The sequence below is a fragment of the Gopherus flavomarginatus genome, chromosome 10, assembly GCF_025201925.1.
Source record: "Gopherus flavomarginatus isolate rGopFla2 chromosome 10, rGopFla2.mat.asm, whole genome shotgun sequence".
Classification (NCBI taxonomy): domain Eukaryota; kingdom Metazoa; phylum Chordata; order Testudines; family Testudinidae; genus Gopherus; species Gopherus flavomarginatus.
The window spans coordinates 63,760,532-63,784,996 of NC_066626.1; the positions used below are offsets into that span (position 1 = coordinate 63,760,532).

General features: G+C 40.4%; 1 protein-coding gene across 1 annotated transcript in view; it reads left to right on the forward strand.

Moving 5' to 3' along the window:
- The window catches only part of DARS1 (aspartyl-tRNA synthetase 1), a 79,495-nt gene extending 56,568 nt beyond the window's left edge, over nt 1–22,927 (forward strand). The window contains exons 8-16 of the mRNA XM_050969281.1: nt 8,537–8,648; nt 10,528–10,662; nt 11,635–11,782; nt 12,764–12,910; nt 14,046–14,088; nt 18,394–18,474; nt 19,175–19,286; nt 20,507–20,578; nt 22,307–22,927. Coding sequence (XP_050825238.1) covers nt 8,537–8,648; nt 10,528–10,662; nt 11,635–11,782; nt 12,764–12,910; nt 14,046–14,088; nt 18,394–18,474; nt 19,175–19,286; nt 20,507–20,578; nt 22,307–22,398 — 942 coding nt within the window. The 3' untranslated portion in view covers nt 22,399–22,927. The remainder of the gene's footprint in view (nt 1–8,536; nt 8,649–10,527; nt 10,663–11,634; nt 11,783–12,763; nt 12,911–14,045; nt 14,089–18,393; nt 18,475–19,174; nt 19,287–20,506; nt 20,579–22,306) is intronic.
- Nucleotides 22,928–24,465: the final 1,538 nt, after the last annotated feature.

The following is a 24,465-nucleotide window of genomic DNA, read 5'->3' on the forward strand; positions in this document are numbered from 1 at the left end:
CCTTTTGTTTTCATATATATGATGGCCAAAACTGTTAAAACAAAAGGCCCATTGACAAAATATGCCCCTCTGTTCAGAAACGACACACTGTTATAATAATATGTACAAGATATGCCTTGTGAGGTATCATTTAAAAATTCATAAATTGTTGATCAGTAATACCATGCCAAAATGCACATAGCAACATTATATGTAAATTTATGAACATGTTTCCCAGATAAGTCTGGGGAATGGCTAAATCTATTTCTCAGAGACAAAGGGCAAGCTGACACCTCAGCCAGATGTCAACAAGGCTGATAGACCATTCTTTGGCAAGGAAGGGAGCAGGGACAAAAATCTACCTCTAGGCTCTTAGCAAAGAAATAGCATGGAGTTTCCTTTCTTTACTAGATTGCCTGTCACCTTGCTCCCACCTGAAAATGCTTCCCAAAGTGGGGGACAGAGTTATAAAAAGAAAGGGCAGACATGCTAAGACACCTTTTCTCTCTCTGTCATTGCACCAAAGTAGACAAAGGAAAATAGCTGTTGGATTCAGAGTGGGAGTGTGGGGTCCCGACCTGAAAGCTTGGTCAGTAATCTGCTGAAGCATGTGGTGAGGAAGTTTGCAACTAAGGGTACGTCTACACTGCGAAATTAGGTCAAATTTATAGAAATTGATTTTTTAGAAATCAATTTTATACAGTCGATTGTGTGTGTTCCCACTTAAGACCATTATAATGGCGGAGTGTGTTCACAGTACCGAGTTAAGGTCGGTCAGGGGCAGTTGGACATAAATGGGAGTGACTCCAGGTCATTCTCTTTCTAAGTTTTCTCTCGTGGAGATTCAGTCCTGCCTGCAGTCGTACTGCACCATCTGCTGCCAGGCTAAGATGTATTAGAGAGATGGTGTGAGTGGATCAAAACAAAAAAGAGACCAGATTTGTTTTGTATTCATTTGCTCCCCCTCCTCCATGAATAGTAAGGGGAGGGATAGCTCGGTGGTTTGAGCATTGGTCTGCTAAACCCAGGGTTTTGAGTTCAATCCTTGAGGGGGCCATTCTGTGTGATAGTTGTGTGTTTCTCCTTGATGCAAAACCACTCCCTTTGTTGATTTTAATTCCCTGTAAGCCATGTCATCAGTCGCCTCTCCCTCCATCAGAGCAATGGTAAACAATCATTTTGAGCCTTTTTTCAGCGCAGACGCCATAGCACAGCAATCATGGAGCCCACTCAGATCACTGCAGCAGTTATGAGCACTGTAAACAACACGCGCATTATCCTGCAGTATATGCAGAACCAGAACCTGCAAAAGCAAAACCAGGCGAGAAGGCAGCGCGGTGACGGGAGTGATGAAAACATAGACACAGACTTCTCTCAGCGCGTGAGCCCCGGCAATGTGGACATCATGGTGGTAATGGGCAGTTTCATGCTGTGGAATGCTGATTCTGGGCCCGGGAAACAAGCACAGAATGGTGGGACCGCATAGTGTTGCATGTTTGGGATGATTCACAGTGGTGCCGAAACTTTTGCATATGTAAGGACACTTTCATGGAACTTTGTGACTTGCTTTGCCCTGCCCTGAAGCACAAGAATACTAAGGGCTTGTCTACATCAGAAAGTTGCAGCGCTGGTGAGGGAGTTACAGCGCTGCAACTTAGGAGGTGTACACATCTGCAGGGCACCACCAGCGCTGCAACTCCCTGTTTGCAGCGCTGGCCGTACTCCCGTTTTGTCTCGGGTGTAGAGGATCCAGCGCTGGTGATCCAGCGCTGGTAATCAAGTATAGACACTTACCAGCGCTTTTCTTGACCTCCGTGGAATAAGCAGGTATCCCAGCATACCTGAGGAAGCCTCTGGTAATCAAGCTGGTCTCCTTCCCCGGCTTGCTCTCGCGTTCCCCGAACCCCGAGCAAGCAGGTCTCCTTCCCTGCGGTTTGCAGGGTGGTTCGGGGAAAGCGAGAGCAAACCGCGGTGAAGCTGGTCTCCTTCCCCGGTTTGCTCTCGCGTTCCCCGAACCCCGAGCAAGCAGGTCTCCTTCCCTGCGGTTTGCTGGGTGGTTCCGGGAACGCGAGAGCAAACCGCGGAGAAGCTGGTCTCCTTCCCCGGTTTGCTCTCGCGTTCCCCGAACCCCGGAGCAAGCAGGTCTCCTTCCCTGCGGTTTGCTGGGTGGTTCCGGGAACGCGAGAGCAAACCGCGGCGAAGCTGGTCTCCTTCCCCGGTTTGCTCTCGCGTTCCCCGAACCCCGAGCAAGCAGGTCTCCTTCCCTGCGGTTTGCAGGGTGGTTCGGGGAACGCGAGAGCAAACCGCGGCGAAGCTGGTCTCCTTTCCCGGTTTGCTCTCGCGTTCCCCGAACAAGCAGGTCTCCTTCCCTGCTGTTTGCAGGGGGGTCCGGGGAACGCGAGAGCAAACCGCGGCGAAGCTGGTCTCCTTCCCCGGTTTGCTCTGCGTTCCCCGAACAAGCAGGTCTCCTTCCCTGCGGTTTGCAGGGGGGTTCGGGGAACGCGAGAGCAAACCGCGGCGAAGCTGGTCTCCTTTCCCGGTTTGCTCTCGCGTTCCCCGAACCCCCCTTGAAGCCGCCCAACAGCGCTGCAGTGTGGCCACATCTAACACCACTTGCAGCGCTGGTTGCTGTAAGTGTGGCCACTCTGCAGCGCTGGCCCTATACAGCTGTACTAATACAGCTGTAACAACCAGCGCTGCAAAATTTTAGATGTAGACATGGCCTAAGTTGAGAGCAGTCCTCACAGTTCGCAAGCGAGTGGCAATAACCCTGTGGAAGCTTGCAACACCAGACAGCTACCGGTCAGTCGGTAATCAGTTTGGAGTGGGCAAATCTGCTGTGGGGGTTGCTGTGATGCAAGTAGCCAGCACAGTCATTGAGCTGCTGTTATCAAAGGTGATGACTCTGGGAAATGTGCAGGTCATAATAGATGGCTTTGCTGCAGTGGGATTCCCTAACTGGTGGGCGATAAACAGAACCCATATCCCTATCTTGGCACTGGAGCAGCAGAGCACCCAGTACGTAAACCGCAAGGGGTACTTTTCAATGCTGCTGCAAGGGACATTTCACCAACATCCACGTGGGATGGCCAGGAAAGGTTAATGACGCTCGCATCTTTAGGAACTCTGGTCTGTTTAAACGGCTGCGGGAAGGGATTTACTTCCTGGACCAGAAAATAACTGTTGGGGATGTTGAAATGCCTATAGTTATCCTGGGGGACCCAGCCTACCCCTTGATGCCCTGGCTCATGAAGCCATACACAGGCACCCTGGGCAATAGTAGGGAGCTGTTCAACTATAGGCTGAGCAAGTGCAGAATGGTGGTAGAATGTGCATTTGGATGTTTGAAGAGTTGCAAGTTTTATCTAGATGTTGAAAATGAGAAATTGCATTATTTCTCCCTTTTTAATTTTGCTGTTTAGTAATTCTTGTAATAGTTAGAAGTCAGTCAGTTATAGCAGGCAGAAAGCAGCAGTAAATACTTCAGAATTCCTTTAGGAATTGTTTTCTGCTTCTCTGTATACTTAAATAGGTATAGGTTGTAAAAAGCAAGATGTAAAAATTAGGGTTTTTTTAAAAGTAATGGATAGTTTGGATTTGTCAAAATTCCTAATACCTATATCAAGCAAAGGCCATTTCTTGTGTAATGTTTCCGGTTTTAAATGTATGGAGCACTGCTTTTAAGTAACTGGTAGTTCTCACTACACTAGTAACACAAAGAAACTGTTTTTTACCCAGCTGAAAATATTCTTTCATACGTTAGAGTGACAAATGCTTTAAACTAATAATTCTGAGCCGGCAATAGGTACTGACTTTTCATTCATTGAAGAATAAATATAAAGAATGCTTACTCCTTTTGCACACCATTTAAATAGAAAATAGTTTGGTTGGGCATAAACACCTCTTCAGCAATTGTTGGAATCCCCGTAGCTTCCCACCACTGGGGACAGGGTGCGGGGATCCTGCAACTCCCTGCCACCATGGGGATCAGAGGGACCCTGGAGCTCTGCACCCCCATGGGTGGTGGGGGCCTTGGAGCTTTTAGCTACCCCACAGCTGCCCAGCCCCTTCCCATTTTATCATAGATATTTTTAGTAAAGATCACGGACAGGATTCAGGCAATAAAGAAAAATTCACAGAAGCCTGTGCTCTGTCCCTGACTTTTGCTAACAATATCCATGACAAAATCTTAGCTTTACTCATAGTTCCTGGCTCTGCACCTCTGAGCTCAATTTGCAACTCTCTTATAACTCAGTCCTGCAAGGTGCTAAGTTCCATTGGAACAATTTTTCTGTCTGTCTAGGTATTTTGTATGGCTACAGTCACTCTATTGTAGACAGCACTTTTTGACTGAAATGTGCTCACTATATATTTACAAGCTTAATTATATCTTTAAAATGTATCTTATTTTTAATTCTACTTTGTATTATTAAAATGGCCAAAAAATAGTGGTCGATAGCCAAAAATGGGAAGAGATTATGACCAAGAAAGCACAGGGTTCAAATAGTTAACAGTATTTCTTCCATTGTTTGTGACAGAGGTCAGATGAGCTGGCATATGAAACCAAAGCAGAAGACCTATGTCATGGTACAATTCCCCACTCTGCATCCAAAAGATGGGGTACCAGCATGAATTCCTCTAAGTTCAATTACCAGCTTAGAACCTGTAGCGCTGCCACCAACCAGGAATTCCAGTGCCTGGTACACTCTGGTCCCCACAAAACCTTGCCCAGGGACCCCCAAGACCCAGACCCTCTGGATCTTAACACAAGGAAAGTAAACCCTTTCCCTCACCGTTGCCTCTCCCAGGCTCCCCCTCCCTGGGTTACCCTGGAAGATCATTGTGATTCAAACTCCTTGAATCTTTAAACAGAGAGGACAATTCACCTTCCTCCCTCCTTCTCTTTCCCTCTCCCAGACTCTTCCTGAGAGAGACAGTAATCCTAACACAGAGAGAATTTAGCCTCTCTCTCCCCCTTCCCTCCTTTCTCCCCACCAATTCCCTGGTGAATCCAGACCCAGTCCCCTGGGGTCTCACCAGAATAAAAAACCAATTAGGTTCTTAAACAAGAAAAGCTTTTAATTAAAGAAAGAAAAAACAGTAAAAATTATCTTTGTAAATTTTAAAAAAATGGAATAGGTGCAGGGTCTTTCAGCTATAGACACTGGGAACACCCTCCCAGCCTAAGTATACAAGTACAAATTAAAATCTTTTCAGCAAAATACCAATTTGAACTCCTTCCAGCCAAATACACATTTGAACTCCTTCCAACCAAATACACATTTGCAAATAAAGAAAACAACCATAAGCCTAACTCGCTTTATCTACCTAGTACTCACTAGTCTGAACTTACAAGAGCCTGGATTGGAGAGATTGGAGAGAAACCTGGTTTCACGTCTGATCCCTCCGAGCCCCCAGAGTGAACAACAACCAAAACTAACAGCACAGCACAAAAACTTCCCTCCCTCAAGATTTGAAAGTATACTGTCCTCTGATTGGTCCTCTGGTCAGGTGACAGCCAGGCTCACTGTTCTTGTTAACCCTTTCCAGGCAAAAGAGATATGAAGCACTTCTGTGCTATTAACTTTTCTTATCTGTTTATGACAACCTACTTCGAACATTAATACTGCAATGTGTTTGTTTCAATTTCTCGTTTAATTCCATGAAGAAATCTTCACAGACTATGGAATGGACTCAGTCAATGCAATTTGCCAATATATCAGTGGAAGGTTTGGTGTTGTCGGAAAAATAATTGTGGTGGTGTAACTTTTTTAAAGGCAAATATAAAAATAATTCACAATGAGACCTTGTCACTATCTTTAATTTGGTCTTTTGTACGTAGGTATTGTAGCACTTGGGTAACAGCATTGCATACCACTGTAAAACCCCACAATACTAGATACATCAGCAGAGATAGTTAAGGATAGGGTGACAGCTTGAATTTCTTTAGCCAGTTCAGTTTAGATCTGTGTTGTCCTAAGGCTTATTTTACTGCTGTGAAAATGTTTAAATGAGAGAAGTGTTGCTTCATATTGACAGGGAATAATCTGTCACATCTTCAGTTCAGGACTGGCTGGCTCAGGAAACTGGTAATAGGATACAGAGCTTTTCACTTCTCGGTCAGCAGTTTGAATTTGTTTTACATTGGTAGTAAGGGCTCTTTAGCAGCCTGTGTGAAATGAGTTGGTGGCCTGTTTAATTCCTGCTGAATAGGTTTCCACATCACAATGGACTTTAAATAGGTACCCTTGTTGGCAGTCTCCACAGAGAAGCCAATGATTGAATGGGCATTGAAAATCAACTACCGTCACCTTTAGAGGTGGTCCTATCAGGTCAGAATTGAGGCACTTTGGAGAGGGTTGCATTGTCACTGCTTCTGCTGTACCCATTATGTAACTAAATAAAAGCATCAATCTCCAGGCCTGTCAATCTGACAACTTTCACAAATACTCACTTAAAAAAAAAAAAAAAAAAGAGAACTTAGTACTATATGTGGGGTTAAGAAGGCATAGTCCTTGCTCTGCGGCCTTGCTAAACAGATAGAAGAGGAATTCTTGGGGAAACAACTTGTAAAAGAGAATGGTTAGATCTCAGGTGGCTGTATTACTGTATACAGCTTTAGGCTGCAGAACAAATAATTGCTTTCAGATTGGGAAGGAAGAGATAGCAAAATCCCATTTCTTTTTCTTTATTTTTCATGATTTTGTAGCCCAGGAATTCTCTGTCTCCTAGAATTAGTGGTAGTCCATCAAACATATGGAAGAGGCATTATTACTCTGCCACCTAAAAGGAATACTGTAGGAACTTGCCTCTGAGCATTTTGATAGTGGCATATCATATAGTGGCATATATCTCCTTCCTAATCAGATATAAGGCACTGACAATTTAGGTCCCAAATTTGGTGCCTTGGATGGTCATCATCTGGTGGACAATATCTTCCAACTTTTCAGTATTAAATTGCAAAATAGAAAACTATCCCTCTGGATCATTCCCATGGTCTGGATGCAGCACTCTATACTGCAATGCCTAAGCCCACAAGGCTTGGGGTCAATTTGTTGTCTTGACATCTGTGCCTTCCTCTTGGAGTGAGTAAATTTTGTAAACTGAGCAGGGCAGGGGTTGAAAAAAGTTAGAGGGGACTCATTTCTTAACTGTTATTCAAAACCTTAGTTTCCGCATTCTGAAAGTATTGGGAGCACAGTTGTGGTTAAGACATCAATCTGTGAAAACTCCAGCAACTATGAAGAGAGTCCCACTCACTCATACACCAAAATATGTAATTAGACTCATAATTTAGAGTTTATTGGCATTCTATTACAAAGCCACAATATTTTATACCTTTCTATTTCGCTTTTTCAGTTGAGTGAAATTTTCGTCTTCCGATGGAGATCAGACTAGGTTTGTTTCCAAGCATTCAGTATGCTGTCTGTCTAAACTTGGATGATTATGTGATTTGTTTTGATTGTTTTATAGGTATATGTGGTTTGGTGGCATGTCATGTGAAAAACCACAAGTCTCTCCTCAACTAACTGGAAAGTCAGATACATTGCAGAAAGAAGAAGTAAACAGTGCTATGACGCAGATCATATATTTTTTTTAAATGTTAGCTCTTGCAAGCAACTGAAAGATCTGATATATTTATATACAGCTGTAGATAACTAACTGTCAAGTTTCATGCTGTATCGGCATGAAATTAAGTGTGGGTTCAGTGTTGACGTATTGAAATATTTTTCAGTATTGACTTACTTTTTTCACACCAAAGCTCCAAAAAGCGTTAAAGGAATATTTAGTGTACTTAGATGTACAAGTGGATTAACTGTTGCACACATGAAAAGCAATATCCTTATAACGTTTTTTTTTAAAGTTTTCACTTTAAAAGGTGATTTACATTTTGCAGCAAACATGCGAAAGACTGAACAAAAAGTAGTTTACTTGACCAGTTTTTGTGGTAAATTTTAAATGCTTTTATGTCTCTCTCTCTTTTTTTGGGGGGGGGGCAGTGGGGGTAGGGATGGGGGGTATATCTAAAGGTACATCTTACATTATCTCCAAAGGCCCTGTGTTTCAGTGGTCTCTTTAACAGGACTAAACTGATTTTTCTCCCTTATATGTTTTACCAAGGTCATTGTTTTTATCTTGTATTCATTTAAAGCTAATTCATTATATATTTCTGCCATCTGTTTTGGTTCAGTGCAATGAAAGCTTTCTAATAGATTTAACTTTTACAGTGTTATCGTACTGTAAATCTCATCTTGGAGGAGAATGATGTATCTCACAACTCAGTGGTTCTTTAGGAGGGTGTAAAATTCACACTAGTGCCTTGTAACTGAATGCACTGTAAAGTGAAGAAAAAGGATTTCACTTGTTACCTTTGCTGTTGTTGTTTTCAGGTCATTAGTAATTCTCAGTTCAGACTTCTCTTTTTTCAGACCGTTGGGAATATGGGATAATGAGCACTCCTGAGAGTGCTTAAACATTCTCATGGTCATGACAAAAGTAATAAAGTTCAGCAAGTAAAACTAATTAAGGATTCATTATTTTATTTCCTTTCCTATAGACCTGTACTAGTCAAGCTGTCTTCCAGCTTCAGTCTGGTATCTGTCAGCTCTTTCGAGAAACTCTCCTTCACAAGGGGTTTGTGGAAATTCAGACTCCCAAAATCATCTCAGGTATGGTATGGTTTAATGTGGTATGGCATTTACTTAGCACAGCAATACTGGATTGATTATTTGAGGGGCTGAAAAATGATTTTTTTTTCTTTTTAACAAGCAATAAATTACTATCTTTTAAGTTTAGAATAGCATCTTCTAGAAATCAAAAACAGTGTTCTGTTGTTCTCCTATCCTTAGATGTTAGTAGTTGGCTCACTGCTTACACCTTTTAGTGTTAGTACTCTTGACAAGAAAGGATTATTATTACCTGACTTGGAGTCTCTCCTGGGCATGTAAAGATTCTGTTAAGTTAAACAAAGATTGAACTTTAAGATTCTGTTAAGTTAAACAAAGCTTGAACTCTTGAATGTTGGGTACCACCAATCTAAAATCCAATACATTTAACTTAAATGCAGCTTCCCCACAGAAGAGCCTTCTCTCACTTGATACTGAACAGAAGATCATTCCGTGGTAGAAAATATTGCAAGTTGTCACATCTATAGAGAGCAAAATAAGGTTATTTGAAGCTGCTAGCATAGCTTTGCATGGAAGCAGGGCTTAATGACTAATGCACATGACTAGGAGATGGGAAATGTAGATTCTGTTCCTGGTTCTGCCGCTGATTTGCTGTGTGACTTTGAGCAAGTCAGTTAATGGCTCAGTGCCTCACTTCTCCCATCTGCAAATTGGAGATGGTATGTGCCTGCCAGGGGTATGGCGAGACGTCAGTAACGTTGCTAAGCTGTATGGCAGTTCTCTGATGGAAGATGCTATATCAGGGCAAAGTATTAGTGGTGGCATTCTTTCTTTGGATGTGCCTTACTCAGACATCTTTCTTAGAAGTGGATTTTGTAATTCTCCTTTTATTTTATGAGATCAGTTATCAACTGAGACTGTAACGGCAGCCTTTTATAACCTAATATGTGCAAGCAACTGTCTTACTACAGAAAATCTCACTGAACGCAACAGTTCACCTCCTTCTTGTTAGATGTCTGTTTTATAAAAACAGACTTGCTCTAGTACAAATGGCTCACAAGGTCTCTCTTTGCATATGACCCTCCAGGAAGTGTGCCATTCTTACTGTGTTGCATATCAATAGTGCAAACATCCTATTTGTTTCAGTGAGGTTATGTTTATGCAAAATCGTTAAGTAGGTACAGTCTATGTATGCTAATTTTCATATTTAAATATCCTAGCTGTTTCAGTCTTCAAGATTTCAAAAGTTGTTGGTTCATGCTCAAGAATAATTGTTACCATATTTACTTAAATTAAGCCATTTCTACTGAGAATGTGCAGAAACAGCTGCTGAAAATCTGAGATTTTAGGGGGGGCGGTTGTGTTGCAACTCATATGGCATAACAGTTTTTGCACATGAGTTTGAAAAGAGGGTATTGGTAAAAAAGAAGCTTATCTTCGTGGAAGAGAGGATAATCTTTCAGTACTCACATAGTACTCTCATCTTCAAAGCTCTTTAAGAACATTAGTTAACGATTCCTCACAACGTCTTTTGTTACCTAGGTAGGAAAGTATCATTCTCATATTATAGACAGAGAAACAACAGTAAAGTGATTCACCTGAGGGCACAGAAGGGAGTCAGTTTCAGTTGTGGTATTAGAATGCAGGAGTTCTTTGCTTCTTTTGACTTTGCACTCAAGTGCGTGCGCTCTTGCTCTCTCAGGATAACTTTTTATGCCCAGCATGTTACACCCCTAAAGTGAGTAAAGGATTTAAACATACAATTCCCATTGAAATTAATGGTTGCTCTATGTATATTCCCCTAATTGGTTTTGAAATATCTCATCCTGAGCTTTACATATGAACCCAAACGTACTTGAATAGATCAGCCTCGGATTTTGTAAGTTTATATTTTAATTGCTGTAAACATTTGCTTTTTCAGCTGCCAGTGAAGGAGGAGCCAATGTGTTTACTGTATCCTACTTCAAAAGCAGTGCCTACCTGGCTCAGTCCCCACAGCTGTACAAGCAGATGTGTATTTGTGCTGACTTTGAAAAGGTTTTCTGCATTGGACCAGGTCAGAATAACTTCGTTTTATCGGTTTTTCATGCTGTAGTGATGGCTTAGCTTAGAGCAAGCCTGTGACAAATGGGATGATGTGCACACACTGAAAGTTTGAATCCTTTCACTTCTTCTCTACATAGTGAACAAAAGTTTCAAGGCTACTAACTGGGCTGACATAATGACCATGTTTAAGGGATAAGCTGGTGGAATAAAAGTGCAATGCTCAAGTCAGACGCGTTGATAGAAAGCACTGGTGTTCTCTAGCCGACGTTGCCATGGAGTATTCCAGGCCCTGGGATGAAAAAGAGGGAGGACTGAAATGGAAGTTAATAATTCAGTGATGAGCTAAAACAAGTTAGTAAAGCATCTACTAACTCTGTGATGCCAGAAGCTGATGATTCTTGATGAACATGCTTTACTTCCAATACCAAGCAGTTAAAAATATGCTTAGTTTTTTACATTCTTTAAATTTATTTTAATTCCTAAAATGCACCCCTCCTGTGTTGTATGTCTAGAAACAACTTCATTTAAACAACACCTCCAGTGTAAATTGGACTGAGAGCAAAGAACCCTAGTCCTTAATTTCCAATCTCCCTTTCCTCAAAAGCTTTTGAAAAACAGAAATAGCGTCCACTGAGCACTAACATATATTTTTGTCAGAACCGTAAAACTGGTACATTTAAAGCTGGTAACGAGTGATTTATTTCTAAATTGGCAGAACAACATCTAAAGTAAGAGAATTAAAGATTTCTAAAGGTACCAAGTAAGTCTTGCTCATTACCAAAATTAAGTTCAGGGGGTAGCCCATCTCTACAGGAAGAGTTGTGTGTGGTTTTAGGTAAGAGGAATTGTCATGCTCACGTACAGTAATGCATGATCGACGCAAGACATGATGTGATTGAGTTATTCTTTGTAAATCAAATACTATTGTAGTCATTTCCTTTAGGATACAAGGTTGTTTAGAATTTGTGCTCTAATTTTACAGTGTTTAGAGCTGAGGACTCCAATACACACAGACACCTAACTGAGTTTGTTGGTCTGGATATTGAAATGGCTTTTAATTACCACTATCATGAAGTGGTTGATGAGATTGCAGACACCTTAGTACAGATATTCAAGGGGCTTCAAGAAAGGTAAATAGAGCATTTTTCATTCTGTGGACAGCTTCATCTGCTTGAGATCTCTAGAGTCCTTGCAGAAAAGTAGTGGGTGCTCCATCCTCACTCTATCAAATAACTGCTAGAAACCTGATTTATGCCGTGAGAGCTTCAGAATTAAGGCTCTTACTCTGCATGACTTTCCCTGTGCATCTTAGATTTTGGAATTCACTGAAGAAATGATCTTTTTCTTCCCGGGGCAGTAATTCCTAGGGTATGTCAGAGTGCATTAAGAAAACTCACTGTTGGAATGGCCTCCTAACAGAAATGATCTGTCCTCAAATTTAAATGTCCTTACTCTTGTACACATACAAACTCTTTGTCCTTATTTTGATATTGAGCTATATATTTGCTCTTACAGAAATTTTTTTAGAATCCTATTTATTGTAGTAGTCAGCATTATCTGCTACGAAAGCCAAGAACAGTATTTTCCATTTTTTGCCACATACCTCACATGACAAATTTGGTTCATCAAGTACTGGGAGGAAATCTAACATCCGTTTACAAATTATGCAGTATCTTGCTGCCAGAAACACAGATCTTATTACTCGACCAAAAGGAAATCTGTGTTTTTATGATGTTTGATTTACGTAATACTTAATTTCAAAGGAGTAGAGCTAGTAAAGAGGGTTGAGGGCTTTTTGTTTTCTTTTTAAGAGCAATGATTCTGAGGATAAATCTGGTCAGGCAGTTACTTCTTGAGAGGGGAATGAAGCAGCAAGAGTAGTGTTAAAATATTTAATTTTTGTAATATTTAAATGGAGATTGCATTATCTTGGATAACATTCAGTTTTGATTATATAGAAATCTCCCAGAAACTGCTTCAAATTAGTTTGTGTTGCAAGAGTGACCTCTTGCAGCAAAAATGTGCACTGCAATTGTAACCTTATTTGACTGCAAATGAAATAACTCTTCTCTCCCCCCCCCCCCCACTCGCCCCCAAAAAAATGTATACAGGTTTCAAACTGAAATTCTGACAGTGAACAAACAGTTTCCTTGTGAACCATTCAAGTTTTTGGAGCCAACTCTGAGGCTGGAGTACCGTGAAGCTCTGGCTATGCTCAGGGAAGCTGGAGTAGAGATGGGGGATGAAGACGATCTAAGGTACATACATATTGTTAGAATGTAGCACAATCTTGTAAAAGTGGTCTAGCACCGTCTGTTAAGGTGTCGATTATGCATTGTGTGACCAAAGAGCATGAGAACACATCCCAAGTTTTGAAATGAAGAATAAACTAGACCATATCTGTTGAAAAATTAAAGTGACTGGATATGAAAATAATTCTTTTTTTTCCCCACTGTAGATTTTATACCTTAGAAAGCCCTGGGACCCAACACAAAACAAACTAAAAGTACAAAGAGGGCAGAACTCCTTTTAAGAATAAAACATTTGTCTGCCTGGCAGTGGCAGGAATCTGTGTGAGCATGATTTTAGTTCAAAAACTCTACAGTCAAAAATCTTGCTTATTGATCAGCCCTTCTACCATGGAAATTTGCTGTACATTTTTTCCTGTTTAACATAGGTCCTGATCTAATTCCCATTGATATCAATAAAGGCCCTGTGGGTTCACAACAGCTTCCAAGTACACTTACCACATAAAACGTTTCTGCTCTTTCGCATCTGTACAACATCATAGAGGTGTGTGTTACTCTACAAGTAAATAAAAATCAGGGCTTTGGAGTGGAGCTGGAGTGCGGAGCAGCTCCAGAGCAGTCGAGCTGCAGGTTTTTGCCTGGAGCTGGAGCGGAGCGAGAGCACAGCTCCAAAGCGCTGATAAAAATAACAGATCTCTGCCCCTAAAAGGTAGTCTAAGGGTACAATATTGCAAAATGCTTATTTCCATATCTAACTGATATCATTTTACACAAATGTCAATGATTGTGCAAGGCAGTAGGGAATGAGGCCCATAATCTTTCACTAGTAAAAATAGTGTGAGAAGAACCGGCAAGGTAATAGCAAGCACATATGTAGATATCAGTTAATTCAGGGGGGTTATATTTCTGCAAAGTGGGATATTTTAGGACACTACCACACTTCATTTAAGAACCCAAAGAAATGTGATTAATGTTTTTAAAATTCTGAGTTGTAGGATCTAAAACTATTCAGGAACTATTTGTATGTTTTCCAAAGGAGGGTGTGGGGGAACCCATTAGATATAAATCTGTTGTGTTCTTTGAGGTGCATGTCTGGTAAAGGTCTAAGTTGATTTATTCTGATGGTGAGAATATTTCTTTTCAGCACACCTAATGAAAAGCTTCTGGGTCGTCTGGTGAAAGAGAAGGTAACAGTCATTTCAGAATAAATTACTCTCTTTATTAAAACTGACGCTTAATCTTAACATATGAAACAAGAGAGAAATGTCTGTTTTGTACAAACCAGCTTTTTGCATCTCTAATGCCAGCTCTTCTCTGAACAAGCCAGAGTAATTTGGGCAGCATTCTATGATTGGCATAAGACTTTCTCAGTGATTGTTCTAGATCAGTGGTTCCCAAACTTTTGAGGGTCATGCCCCCAGTTACCCTTGTCCGTGCCCCTTGGGGCTGGGAGTGGGGCCGCAGGTCTGGATGGCGGGAGGAGGAATGAGAACACGGGTAAGGGGGCTGAGGCTGGAGCCGCAGCTAAGCTGGGGGTGGATCTGGGGCCAGGAACGGGGCTGGGAATGGATCTGCGGCCAGGGGCCGAGGCTGGGGTGGGAGCAGAGTATGAGCTGGCCATGAGGGGAGCCTGCGGCCAGGTGCAGGGCTGCTCCTGGCCCCCATATTGGCCCCGGGCTGGAAGAGAGCCGCATCTGGGGGTGGAGGCAGGGCCAGAAGTGGGGCAGCAGCCAAGCCCCAGGCCAGGTGTGGAGCCGCACTAAGACTGGGTATGGAGTTGGGTGGTGCTCCATCCCTGCTCCCTATGGGGGCTGGCCCAGGGTCCCTATGCCCCTCCCCCCAAAATGTTCCTACACACCTTTCTAGGGGGGTGTGCCCAGCAGTTTGGGGACCTCTGTTCTAGATGTGTGTGTGGATTTTTTTTTACTGTTGTTCATCAATCTGTTGACAGTTTATTTTCTTTCACATGAATAATTGTTCTTAAAAGCAAACCATAAAGTAAATATTTGAATATCTTTTTATTGTCTTGTTTAATATTTGTTGTTTACCATCTCACTAGATTGTAAATTCCAAAAAGATAATGCTTTAAAAAACTACTCTTCCCAGAAAAGATTTTTAGTTGCTCTAACCAAAATAAAATGTTAGTTTTTCCTGGTAGTTTTTCAGTAACTAATTCACTGACAAACATCATTCTGAGTACAGTCACACTAGTGCACTAAAAATAAAATGTAGTCATTTAGTCTGGCTTCCACTAGGAATGGTGGGAGAAGGAACATCTGTGTTTGGTATATTAAAAAAACAACACCACATTTACAGAATTTAAAAGGTACAGTGACTAGAGTGATATCCCTGCAAGCTGCTTGGACACTTTTCAAAGACACCATAATAAGAGGCCCAACTTAAATGTATACCCCAAATTAAAAAACACAGTAAAAAAACTAAAAAAGAGCCACTGTGGCTTAACAACTGTGTAAGAGAAGCAATGAAAGATAAAAAGACATCTTTTAAAAAGTGGAAGTCAAATCCTAGTGAGGTAAATAGGAAGGCACATAAACACTGCCAAATTAAGTATAAAAATGTTATAAGAAAAGCCAAAAAGGAGTTTGAAGAACAGCTAGCCAAAAACTCCAAAGGTAATAACAAACTGTTTTTTAAGTACATCAGAAGCAGGAAGCTGCTAAACAAGCAGTGGGGCCCCTGGACAATTGAGATATAAAAGGAGCACTTAAAACGATAAAGTAATTGCGGAGAAAGAAAATGAATTCTTTGCTTTAGTCTTCACGGCTGAAGATGTTAGGGAGATTCCCAAACCTGAGCCGTCCTTTATAGGTGACAAATCTGAGGAATTGTCACAGATTGAAGTGTCGCTAAAGCAGGTTTTGGAATTAATTGATAAACTTAACAGTAACAAATCACCGGGACCAGATGGCAATCACCCAAGAGTTCTGAAGAAACTCAAATGTGAAATTGCAGAACTCTTAACTATGGTTTGTAATCTGTCCTTTATATCAGCTTCTGTACCCAGTGACTGGAAGATAACTAATGTAACACCAGTATTTAAAAAGGGCTCTAGAGGTGGTCCCGGCAATTACAGACCGGTAAGTCTAACGTCAGTACAGGGCAAATTAGTTGAAACAATAGTAAAGAATAAAATTGTCAGATATATAGAAGAACATAAATCCTTGGGCAAAAGTCAACATAGTTTCTGTAAAGGGAAATCATGTTTTACTAATATATTAGAGTTCTTTGAAGGGGTCAACAAATGTGTGGACAAGGGGGATCCAGTGGACATAGTGTACTTAGATTTCCAGAAAGCCTTTGACAAGGTCCCTCACCAAAGGCTCTTATGTAAATTAAGTTGTCGTGGGATAAGAGGGGAAGATCCTTTCATGGATTGAGAACTGGTTAAAAGACAGGGAACTAAGGTAGGAATAAATGGTAAATTTTCAGAATGGAGAGGGGTAACTAGTGGTGTTCCCCAAGGGTCAGTCCTTGGACCAGTCCTATTCAACTTTTTCATAAATGATCTGGAGACAAGAGTAAACAGTGAGGTGGCAAAGTTTGCAGATGATACTAAACTGCTCAAGATAGTTAAGACCAAAGCAGACTGAGAAGAACTTCAAAAAGATCTCACAAAACTAAGTGATTGGGCAACAAAATGGCAAATGAAATTTAATGTGGATAAATGTAAAGTAATGCACATTGGAAAAATAACCCCAACTATACATATAATATGATGGGGGCTAATTAGCTACAACTAATCAGGAAAGAGATATTGGAGTCATCATGACTAGTTCTCTGAAGATGTCCACTCAGTGTGCAGTGGCAGTCAGAAAAGCAAACAGGATGTTAGGAATCATTAAAAACGGGATAGAGACTAAGACAAAGAATATCCTTTTGCCCTTGTATAAATCCATGGTACACCCACATCTTGAATACTGCATACAGATGTGGTCTCCTCATCTCAGAAAAGATATACTGGCATTAGAAAAGATTGAGAGAAGGGCAACTAAAACGATTGGGGGTTTGGAACGGGTCCCATATGAGGAGAGATTAAAGAGGCTAGGACTTTTCATCTTGGAAAAGAAGAGAATAAGAGAGGGATATGATAGAGGTATATAAAATCATGAATGGTGTGGAGAAAGTGAATAAGGAAAAGTTATTTACTTGTTCTCATAATATAAGAATTAGGGGCCACCAAATGAAATTGATGGGCAGCAGGTTTAAAACAAATAAAAGGAAGTTCTTCTTCACACAGTCAACCTGTGAAACTCCTTGCCTGAGGAGGCACGAGGACGAATGGGTACAAACTGGATATTAGGAAGTTTAGACTTGAAATTAGACGAAGGTTTCTAGCCATTAGGGGAGTGAAGTTCTGGAACAGCCTTCCGAGGGAAGTAGTGGGGGCAGAAGACTTATCTGGCTTTAAGACTAAGCTTGATAAGTATATGGAGGGGATGTTATGATAGGATAGTTTAATTTGGGCAATTGATCTTGGATTATCACCAGATAAGTCTGCTCAGTGGTCTGCGGGGAGATGTTGGATGGGATGGGAACTGAGTTACTGCAGAGAATTCCTTCTTGGGTGCTGGCTGGTGAGTCTTGCCCACATGCTCAGGGTTTAGCTGATCGCCATATTTGGGGTCGGGAAGGAATTTTCCTCCAGGGCAGATTGGCAGGGGCCCTGGAGGTTTTTTGCCTTCCCCTGCAGCGTGGGGCATGGGTCACTTGCTGGTGGATTCTCTGCAGCTTGAGGTCTTCAAACCAATTTTGAGGATTTCAATAACTCAGTCCTGGGTTGAGGTTGTTATAAAAGTGGATGGGTAGGGTTCTGTGGCCTGCCTTGTGCTGGAGGTCAGACTAGATGATCATATTGGTCCCTTCTGACCTATGAGTCTATGAGGTTGTGAAGGCTAGGGCTATAACAGGGTTTAAAAGAGAGCTAGATAAATTCATGGAGGTTAAGTCCATTAATGGCTATTAGCCAGGATGAGTAAGGAATGGTGTCCCTAGCCTGTGTTTGTCAGAGGGTGGTAATGGATGACAGGAGAGAGATCACTTGATCATTACCTGTTAGGTTCACTCCCTCTGGGACACCTGGCATTGGTCACTGTTGGTAGACAGGATACTGGGCTGGATGAACCTTTGATCTGACCCAGTATGGCCATTCATACGTTCTAGGACAAGGAACTTTATATTCAGGAATGCTAGAGCTCATAACAAATGCAGTGTCCAAAAAGCTAGTAAAGATAGTACAGTAGTGTCCCTTTCTAACTATTGTTTTTCAAGCTAAGATATGGGTAAAATAAATGGATCAACTGTTTCTCCTTTTCTTAAATTGTGCAAAAGTTAATAAAAAGATGAGGTTTTAAACTAACAGACTTTTTGTTTCGATTTAAAAGAATCATTGGTTGTCGCTTCCTCTATGTAACCCTCACCTCACCCCATTTGATCTAGTATTAACTTTATTAAAATATTTCATCTTCTTACAGTACGATACAGACTTCTATATTCTTGACAAATATCCTCTGGCTGTGAGGCCTTTCTATACAATGCCGGACCCAGGAAATCCTGTAAGTAAAGTTGTGTAGTGTTTTTCAGTGTAAAAAAGCAAAGTCTTAATCTAGCTATGAAAATCTAATTTGACAAAGCACAGCTGAATTAAAAACTTTTTCTTATGCGATCTGCATTTCCAATAAGATTTGTTATTCACATTGGTATTAGGAGTAAACCAATATCTGTTGGGCCATACCTGTATTATCTGCCAGAAAGAAAAACAAACAGCTGTAAATATTAGAAACCCGTAGGAGAAAACTTCCCAGCAGAGGCCTTGTCTGTCAGAGTACTGCTGTTTCTGTAGTCACTAATGCATGGAGAGCAAAATTAGTCTTACAGGGGAATAAAAGCTGTAGCCGAAGCCATGCTTTCTTTAGTTTTTGTATGGAGTCCCCTAATTGTTGCCAGAATGGGCTCTGCATTTTTACATTTACATTTGCTGAAACTCCAAATACAAATGTTGTGATTCTGCAAAATGGGAGGTGGCAGAATTCAGGTTCACAAATCAGTTTGTCCGAATGTGATGACAGGAAGCAGAGCTGAGTTTACTGATGCAGCCCACAGTATTTCACACCGTCACTTCGCTGCACCAAGTATCATAGGTGAAGTTACTGAAAAGAGCATCTTGGCTGGTTGCAGGCTGAGCAGGTGTCAGTGGGAAACACACCCTTCTCTCCAACTTCAGTCACTAATGAAATGCAAACTTTTCCTTTCCAGAAAAACTCCAACTCCTATGATATGTTCATGAGAGGGGAAGAGATTTTATCTGGGGCTCAGAGAATTCACGATCCTGAGCTGCTGACAGAAAGAGCCCAGCATCATGGCATTGGTAATAAAATGTTTAAATTTCGAAAGGTTATAAATTGTGAGATAGAATTTGTTTTTTCATATGACTTCCAAAATCTGTGCAAAGCATTGGTAATGAGAGAAAGAACAGTTCAACATTGAAGCATGACATGAAAACCTTTTTCTCTGTCTATTTCTGTCTTTAGTTTCAGGCATGAAGGCATAATCCTTGTCTGAATCATTTGCATCAAGGGAGTTCTGAATGTTTGTTTTTCTATACCTTTAAAGGAAGATTTTGGGCATTTTGAGACCATAATCTGGGGCAATATTGCAATAGTAATACTGGCTCTTGCATAACAAACTAATTTCTTTCTAATTTAACCATTTTTTAAAACATTATAGTGTTAATCCTGAAGAAAAACCTATAAACTGTTTTCTAACAGCTGTAGAGAGTACAGGAAGTAGGAAGGTTTTCTGCAGCAACAGACAGGGTACTCTTATGAGAGCAGGTCCCACCCTGCCATGGTTCTGGTATACCACTTCCAGTGCAACTCCCTGCTGCTGCTGACCCTTAGGCTTTGAACCAGTAAGAGGGGAATGGGTCATGTAGGGAACATCTATCAGTGGAACTGGGGAGGGAATCAGCATGGATGCAGCCTGGATAATAGAGGGAGACAGAAAGGAAGTGAGCGGAAAACAGAAGTGAATCAGCAGAGGTGAAGTGAGTATGAGTCAGGATATTTTGTGAAGGGTAGCAAGTAGAGTGGCAGTGCAACTATCTTGGAGGTAAGGAACAGCAGCTGGGAGAGCTCTCTTGCTGGTGGTTGTGAGGAGAGAGAGAAGCTGAAATGAGTACACTGAGCTTCAGCTTCTCAGAATACTGTACCAGCATGAATGTTCCACTATATTTCTCAGCTATGTAAGGGTTAAGATCACCATGATGTACAGTAGAGGCCTAGCTGCTATTTTATTATAAAAGGCATTCCCCAAATAAATCACATCAGGGGACTTCATGGAGTTTCATTGATTATAAATTAAAGATAATATTCCAGATAAAGTCATAGCTTCTAGACAGTGCTTCATTATTTACATCTGTTTGATGGCTACAAACCGACATCTGGTTTCATGGCTTCATTGCCCCCGTTTTTGTTTTGTAGAATCATTATGGACACACCCAAGCATTTAGTCTTTTGGCTTCTTTGAGTATATTAGTAAGATGAGACATTAGCTCTGCATGAAAATAAAAATTATTTTCTTCCCTAGACTTGGAGAAAATAAAGGCTTACATTGATTCCTTCCGTTTTGGTGCACCTCCCCATGCAGGTGGTGGGATAGGTAATGTATCTGCCTTGATTTTATTTTTTGCTAGCTTCCAGTCCAAGTTTAACATCAGATGGTCAGTCTCAAGTAACTTTGATTACAGTAATCAATAAAGTGTTCAGAATAAAATTCAAAAAGTTAACCTGTATGTGTGCTGTGGCCTTGTTGAGCAACATTGTAAGCTCCTTGTCGAAGAATATTTAAGGAAAGAAGCTTAAATTGTGAGCATTAGTAATTTCATAAAATGGAAAATATTGAGGGACCAATCTGCCAAAGTTAAGAGACACAGAGCACAAGAATAAATCACTTGTTAGTCACATTGATCATTCTGATTCTCAACTTCAATAAAAAAAATACTTCCTATGATTTATTATAACTGACTTAAAGTGAATAAAGATAGTGGAGGCTCTAGGCTCCTCACTACATTTTGATGAAACCATTCTGAAGTCAGGAGAAACCAGTGATTGCTTTTATTTTATTCATGGTGAAGTTACCCAGCTGAATCTCATTGATCAGCTACTTGTTCAGCAAAGGTATTGAGGTTTAGGGGCTTCCTATGTATGAGCATTTTAAATATTAAAGTGAACAAAAATGAGAGAATTTTTCAAAGTGTATAGCATTAAATTTTAAAATGCATTTTAAGCACAGCAATTTGCAATTGCACACACTGGTCTCAGCAGCAAAATGTAACCTATTCATGCATTTTGAAATAGAGTTCTATATGTGTCCTAAACACAATAAGTGCCCAAAACCAATGCTCTCTGTTTCGGTCTCTCTTTGCATGGGTGTCTTCTTATCTTTGTAAAATGAATTTAGAAAATTATAAACAAATTTTCAGAACAATTTCTAAATCAGATATATTCTTCAGTAATTAGATTTATAAGAAATTGTAAGCAACTCATTGCAGAGAGGGGTTTATGTCTGATGCAAGTGTTAGTGAGCTGGAAAGGCAGCCTGAACGGTGAAGTGGCAATATTTGCTGATGTCCTGAACAACGTAATAATTGTCTCTAGAGAAGACTGTGAGGAACTTAAGAGGGCCTAACAAAGCTAGGTGAATGGGGAGCATGACGGCACATAAAATTCAGCATTTATAAATACACAATACTGCACATTGGAAGGAATAATAATTTCAGTTACATCCAGTAGTAGGTATGAGTTCTAAATTACCTGTAACCACTATGGGATAAGGAAGAAACTTCCCCTAAGCACAGGTTATTCCATAATTGTCTACTAAAGTTTCTGACACTTTGCCCTGAAATATTTGGTACTAGACACTGTCAGAAACTGCTCGGATGTGTACTGGCATCTAATATGTTCTTAAGACAGCACTGATTTTTTCTCTCCATCTTTATTATTATTATTATTACAATTAATAATAATAATAATAACAACACCTAGAGACTCCCAATGAAGTTGGGGCCCCATTTTGCCCTTTAGGGCCCACCTACTTAGTGTGCATAGCCCAGTCCAGGCACGCAAAAACTAATTTTATAAGGCAGAGTAATACATGGCAGAATGTGTGTGGTGTTGGGAAACTTGCATTTTTTCTGGTGCTAGTTCCATTTTGTAGTCAGTTATGCTGATATCTGAGAGCAGTTGCTGATATCTGAGAGCACTTGTATGCCCTGTTGTGTGGTCCTTACTCTGCTGTATATAAAGCTTGCTAGAATTGTTAACTGTGTGTTCATGTTGTCAAGAGTTAGAAACTAATGACTGACTAGACTGGATTTAATTTTTATAGGGTTGGAAAGAGTAACTATGCTCTATCTGGGACTGAGCAATGTTCGTCAAACCTCCATGTTCCCTCGGGATCCCAAACGACTAACTCCTTAAGACGTCTGTGTGAAAGTTCTCCAGTCTCCTGCTATTGATCAGCCTATACTCTGACTACTTGTAATATGCACTAAAATAAGGAAGTCAAATCCTACTGAAGTGCCACAACAATATTTTGAATCCTTCATTACTATCTGTTTAAAGGGAAGTATTTTAATAAATCTGGAATCTTTGCAATAGGTGTGTGTACATTTTTAATGTAATGTCATACTTACATTCAGTTAATGTTATACTAGTGCATTACTTAGCAAGTTTCTAAACACTTCAGTTTTAATAAACTGTCCAATAAAGACTACAAAAATATGAATTTTTAACTTACAGCAACAAGTTTGTATATCTTGTAGTACAGTATTTGATCGAAGCTTAAACAATAACTGTAGACAATGGTAACCTAAAAAGCAGGCGGAAAGTAGCAAGTTGCTAATTAATTTACCTGATAAACTGAGTATTGTGAAAAGTTGAACTTTGTTAACTAAGTGTTCATACTAAATTGTAAAAATAGCTTGCAATAAAACTTAAAAGTAAATTATCTATTCCGTATCTGTATTTTTTTCCTTTGGGTTCATATAAAATAATCCTGAGCATACAGAAGTTGTTTGGAAAGAGATGCTACAAACACCTGAAGTTTAATTGGTTTATTTTTTTTTCTTTTTGTGTGTAACTCCTTGAGAAAGTAATATAAAGACAATGGGATCACTCTTAGTTTTGTGTGTATTACCCATTTATGTGGTGGGAACCTGCCCCACCCCTGTCAGGAAGGGATTAAAGAACTACTCTGGGCTGTCAGCTCCAACCCTACACACTTGTGAAGTCTGCTGCACCAGGAGAAGGCCAGCTCCTTAAAAGTGAATATCTAAGCCCAGTAAGGGGTGGCATGTACATAGATGCAGAGCTAGGTCACAGAACTCCCTAAACCCACAGAGCAGGGACTGCTGACTAGAAAAGCTGTTTAAGGTTCTCTGCTGCCTGGACCCTCTGGATAAGTAGATAGACTTGGTTTAACTTGTTTATTTTCTTCTCTTCCTTATAGCCCAGGAACCTCAGCCTAATAAGGGGTTCGAAACCCAGCCCTGACAACTGACCCCATTGCCTTTCAAGGAAAGTGGGGCAAAGCTGGACTTTTTATGAGTTACAGAACTGTTCAATTTTTCCTTTCTGATTTGGACTATGGAGAGGGAGGAACTGCCTCCCTGATATTCACAACTCTTTAGACCAACCCTATAGCAAAACCTGTTGCAAGAGAAAGGTGTTGGGGCAAAAGAAGCACCCAGAATGGCATGTTGTAAAGGTAAAGCCTCTGACAACATACAAAACAGGAATAACTGAGGAGAAATCAGCGAAGACATTTCAAGAGTAATGCATAGAAAATGAATTTTAAAAAGCGATTCCTATGAGGTGGTTTCTTAATTTCCAGTCCTTATGGAATAGTTAGTAAAAGAGGGAGCACGTTTTTAACATATTTACACCATCATTTTAAGACAGGAGAATAATGTGATCCAGTAAATATTGGGTTCTGTTAATTATAAATCCTATGAGCAGGGTGAACTGAGCAATCTGCCACAGTTTTGCATCTCTGACATATAGAACTGAAAAACTACATTTTTTATTGTTAATTTTTTTAAAGTATTTTATATTCTGTTCATAAACTTGTACATTATTTCCCCAACACAGTGTTGCCACCTGAAAGCTCTTGTATTAACTACTCTTTACTTTTAAACAATCCATGTAGATATATGCGGGGGGGGAATACAAATTAGGATGTGTGTATTTGATTATAGCCCAGAAGCATCAGTTTGTGGAGCAATTGCATCATATTTTTCCTTATTTCTAACACTGATCAGTTTTTTGTTTTTTTTTTAAATTGCTTGAGACTGGCTTTTCCCATCTCTCAATAGCTTGTTGTTTTTTTTAAGCCTATCAAGGTCAGTTGTGCCTTCTCAAGATGATGCATTGCCTTCTATAATGAAATAAACTAAAATTATTAATCTTTGTATATATGAAATGTCTACGTGCAAAATCTTCAGAATGAGCATTTTGTTTTGTTAGAAACATAATTTTGGTGAGGCT